The 5,068-nt window shown below is 51.4% G+C and overlaps 1 protein-coding gene across 1 annotated transcript in view; it reads right to left on the minus strand.

The window, feature by feature from the left end:
• Positions 1 to 523, minus strand: part of LOC103919340 (thyrotropin-releasing hormone receptor-like) — a 10,188-nt gene extending 9,665 nt beyond the window's left edge. The window contains exon 1 of the mRNA XM_009326837.1: positions 317 to 523. Within this exon, the coding sequence (XP_009325112.1) occupies positions 317 to 523 (207 nt within the window). The remainder of the gene's footprint in view (positions 1 to 316) is intronic.
• Positions 524 to 5,068: the final 4,545 nt, after the last annotated feature.

The raw sequence follows: 5,068 nt of genomic DNA on the forward strand, positions 1-5,068 counted from the left end.
AGCAACGAGTGGGTCCACTCGGGACCCGGGACTGTGGGTGCTTTGTGTCCCTAGCCGAGCCATAGGCTGCACTGTATCCCCCAGGCAAGGAGAGCTGAGGATGAGGGGTCCTTCCTCATCCTCAGGAGGATGGGACCAGGGTGATGCCATGGAGACCCATGGCCTTTCCCATTTCTCATGGGCTGGGGCAGAGGAGCTTCTTCCCTGGGGGGTCATTAAACACGAGGTGGTGACCTCCTCATGTCATCTTTCCTACAGCTGCCCCTGTCCCAAACAAGCACATCAGTGTCACTCCTTTGTGTGGGTAACGGCTTACCCAGTCCTGGGCTGGGAGATCCCGTATCTCCCCAACGATGAGGCTGCAATATCTGGTATCTCCCTGATGGTCGGCCTGGGAGATCCCGTATCTATCCGATGGTCGGGCTGGGAGATCCAGTATCTCCCTGATGGTCAGCAGTAGCCACAATTTGCTGCCAGCTCTGTGCTTGCTCCTGACGTCTCTGCAGGCTGTCAGAAAAGGCATTTTCAAATTGAAAGGGCAATTGTGTTTGCAGAGATAAAGTGCTAAGGGTCCCCTAACCTGTGGAGTGGAGGAAAGGACAAGGGGAAAGCTCGCTTTTTTATTAGATTAGATTTCAATTAGAGGCAGAGCTGCCCCATTAATCCCAGACACTGAGGCATATATCCAAAATGTGAAGGATCGTCCTGGTGCTGGGTGAGTCAAGTCCAGGGTTTCACTGGCAAATTTCTAAGCCTGGCCTGTCCGGGTGGATAAAATGCCTTTTGCCTTAGCTCCGTGCTCCTCTCCTATGGAGCAGCAGTCTGCCCCAAGCTCTCTGGCTTGCTGTGGCCACTAATATTTTCCCCTTTTCTCTGGGAAACCTTATGCCTCCATTTGGCTCCACAGAGGACAATCCTCGTAGTTTTTCACTCCCTCCCTGACATTTTATTCACCTTTGCGTCAGTTACAAAGGACAAATACTCTCTTCTTTGCTTTCCTTAGGGCTCTGCTGGCAGCCTGCACCAGGGTCTGCCCATGCCCTGGCCAGCCTTGCACCTCTGTCCTATGGCCCCGGGCTGGGGAAGCATGGCAGGTCCCGTCCCTGCCCTTGGAGACCTCCCCAGGCTGCACTTTGTTCTAACTTTCCCCCTTTTTTTAAACAGATGCACTTTAAAATCCCCCTAGAAATTACAGCTGTTTAATGATACTAGGCTGCATTCACCTACTTGTGTTTGCAGTTACCTCTTCAGGAGCCAGGCAATGCCCCCTTTAGTCATCCTGACAGCCCGAATTCCCCTGCTTCTCTCTCTGCGTCATGCTGCAGCCTCTCGCCAGGAGCCTGCCACCTGAGCCCTCGCACTCGCAGCCGTTCCAGCACGCGTTACAGAAGTACTCATCGCCTACCTCTGCGTAAGGACCAGTCTGACGGCATCCATCACATACCCTTTTGCAAGGCTCAGGGAGCTGTCAGGCAAAAGGCACTACTACAATTATCCGTAATAATCAGCATCACTGTCCTCTGGTAAGAACACAGCCTGGTTATTAGGGGTGCAGCATCCTGGTTGCTTTATCCTGTGCCATTAGCAGAGCTGCAATACATTATCCCTCTCTGAAGTTGCCCCCCGGTCCCACCGTCACTCCCATCTGCCTTGGCCCTGAAAAAGCTGAAAAAACCCACCCTATTCCTGCATATTGCTCACTGTTGCCAGCACACAGTTATTTCAACAAATGGTAATTTGACAGTGCCGGCAGCTCCCTGTGCTGCGCTGGCCATGATGGATACTGCTGGGAAACACCCAGGTCTGAGGATCGTGGTGGTCAGAAACTGGCCTCTGCTACTGCGCGGTACTTGGAGTTAGTTGTGAAGCAGCACATAACAGGAGATAAATGAGTAATGACAGGATTTAATCTTATTGCATGTGTTTGTGGGAAGGAGGGGGAGTGTGGGCATGTATTTGCTCACATAATTCAAGGGTTTCCATACTCTGCTGCTCCGGAGTGACTGTAACAGACAGGCTTCCAGGGGTTCGTCGGGCTGCTGCTGTATCACAGCGATGCTGGGGGTCCTCCAGATGCAGACTGTGGCAGAGACAGCTTGGGCCTCAGAAATACAATCATTAGTGCCTGCTTTTCATGAGTTCATGGAAAACAATATTTATTTCAAAAGGGGGGAAAGGGGGTATCTTTCCCCAAATACCTGCCCTTCCTCTCCTATTCCCCTCCTTCCCTCCTCTTTACAGAGGATTGGGGATTCTCTGTATATCCTGTCCTCCAGCAAGTGGATGGACTGGCTGGGAGCTGGAGGTGTTCACAGCATCTCCCCGAGGGAGACGACCCCCCTGTCCCCAGGATATGGCCATACCTTGGCCGAAGCCACCCTGCTCTGCAGGAACGCAGTGTGACACTCCTGCTCGGGTCCGTGCCAAACAGGGCGCTCCACTTCCAAGCACAATTTCACCACAATAAAAGCTCCCACAAGTTTTAGGGAGACACCAAAAGAGGTACAGAGAAATGCCTCCCACGCACCGAAAGACAAGTCTCTGCATCTTAATAAATTCACCTCTGAGAGGACAGGCACTTGCGGGACAGCCACATCCTTGGCTCTCTCTGCTTTTTGTCGGGATTGGAGACCTTTTGATCCCTTGAGATCTCTCAGTTGAGCAGGAGCAGAGCTAAAAATGAGACCCAGCCTCCAACTTAGTCCTCTGCGTAAACCACGAGATGATGTTTCCCCTTTCCTCACCTTTATTTGATGTGTCGAGGCACTAGACGTGGCATTCAGCAGCATCACGCGGCCGCGCAGCCCCGCGCAGCCCCAGATCTGACGCCCATCTGTTAACAATCCTGCAAGCCCTGAGCTGTGCCCAGCAGCGGAGCAGCCGTTCCAGACGGGCAAAGACCTTATTCCTGGCACATCCCTGACTGCAAAACACGGGCGGGCGAGCTGCCGGCGTGGTGGCACTGAATGTGGGAGGGGAGAAGGCACAAACCCTGCATAAACGTCCTGAGGGGGAACTGGGGTTCATCTGCTTCCTCAAACCCATTCCAGGAATTGGCTTTGTGGGATCAGGAAACAAAAATAAAACAAACTCCCGCAGAGACTTGAGAAAGTTTTTGTTTTGGTTCAGACCTGGAACATTGTGTAGGATCGTTGTGGGTAATTATTTCCCTCAGCGCTTTGCTTTGTGGCACTGACAATTCGGTAGTTATTAGCACAGCGATAGCAACGGCATTAAATCACCCGGCTGAAGCAGCTCCTGCTGCCCGAGACCCTGAGCTAATCTGCGTGTCCGTGGCAAGGCTGGGGCCGAGGAGGGCTGTCTGTGCGTGACGCACACACCTGGCTGAGATTTCCTACACTGTCAAAACGGTAAGGTTTGCTGTGACGACTGGTTAACATTTCCCATTATAGACTCCTTCAGTAGCTATAATGCTCAGGATGTGACTGAGGCGTGTATTTAAGATGAGGCCAATCAGCTTGACACATATAAAATATTTTCTTCCAGCTTGACTTAAATCTAAATATTTTGATGGCCAAAGACATCAGTTGATTCTTTTAACTAAGATTTCATGTTAGGTTCTTTTAACATATTTCTGCATTTCCTTCTCCACTGGCATCGCCTTGACCTGCCATCCTCCGTGAATACCTGCCATCACCCACTGCCTGAAACATCAGGAAGGAGAGGTCTTAATTTTTTCCTGGGGGTTCCCAAATGGGAACAGCCCTGTCCCTGGTTGCTGGCTGCGGCAGGGCTGCTTCTGGGAAGGGGTGGCTGTGCAGCCCTGTGGCTGGGTTAGCAGCACTGCACCCAGGTTGGGTGCTCGGGAAGTTCAGCGCCAGCTTCAGTAGTATCTCCCCGCACTCCTCATGCAGCTCATCCCTCTGACTCAGCCTCGCTGGGTGGCTCGTTTAGTCCAATGGACAGAAAAGACCTCTGAGGCTTCACATATTTAATAAACAAAGCTGGGAGAAAGTGATCCTCTTTTACCCAAATCTGTGATAAACACCTCTCTGTTCTCTGGTGCTTCATAACTTACAAATATTAAACCCATAAAACTTCTGCTGTTAGAGCTGAGGCACAGAGGCTGCATCCACACGGTGCCAGTAAACATGGAGAAGCTGAATCACAGAAGCCATGGGTGGTTTTGGGGGGGTGGGTTACAGGATTTTGGGCCCTGGGGAACTGCCAAATTTTGACTTGTAAGCGATCGTGTGGAAGCGATTCCCACCTCTGCACCTCTGCAGCTCAGCATGGAGTGGGCAGGAAGGTGCTGAGCAGCTTGGCAGAGCAGCCTGGGGGCTGACAAGTGCTATTAGAGGTGGGGTATGAGTCAGTCTGTTAAAAGCAGCACTATTGCTCACTCTGAAAGAGAAAGGAGGGAGAAGTTCTGTCAAAATTGCCTTCACCTGTTTCAGAGTTACAGCCTAGAAGCAAATTGCTTTGGGGTTTATGGGTTAATGCCCTCAGAGATCAAACCCAAGCAAAAAGGCAGCTGTCAAGGAATTAAAAAGATGCAAAATCGTCCTGGGTATGGGCTACGTGCTCATAAAAATGAACTAGCTTGTGGTTTTCTAATGATTCTTGTGAGCAATGAACCATCCCTGGAGGGATGCAGCTCCTGGAGGGCCCCACAGGGACCAGCTCACGGACCTGGGCTGCATCACATCTGTGTGGAAGGGAACAGCATATGGTCACTATGGAAAACCTTATGGACTAAAAGAAGGCTGAGGGAATGAAAAGTGATGAAGAGGAAGGCAGCGATACAGATTTCTGTGGGTGAAAACCAATGCAGGCTTGAAGACAATGAAGAATAATATCTTTCAGTTCTTGGATCCCAGAACAGGGCAGGCAGCATCTCCCACAGGGGCAGCGGGTGCCTGGCAGATGGACGGGAAAACCTGCTTGGTGGTGCCAGGCTGAAGGAGCTCCTTCCATTTATTGTAGTACCAAGCTCGGGGCGATGCTGTCACAGGGAAATGATGTTTCCCCAGCCCCAAATGAGGACAGGGATGGTTTGTTATTTCCAGGCTCAGTGAGCACAGGCAACTCTGCGGGTTGTCTCAGA

The sequence above is a fragment of the Pygoscelis adeliae genome, unplaced genomic scaffold (assembly GCF_000699105.1).
Source record: "Pygoscelis adeliae isolate BGI_AS28 unplaced genomic scaffold, ASM69910v1 Scaffold286, whole genome shotgun sequence".
Classification (NCBI taxonomy): domain Eukaryota; kingdom Metazoa; phylum Chordata; class Aves; order Sphenisciformes; family Spheniscidae; genus Pygoscelis; species Pygoscelis adeliae.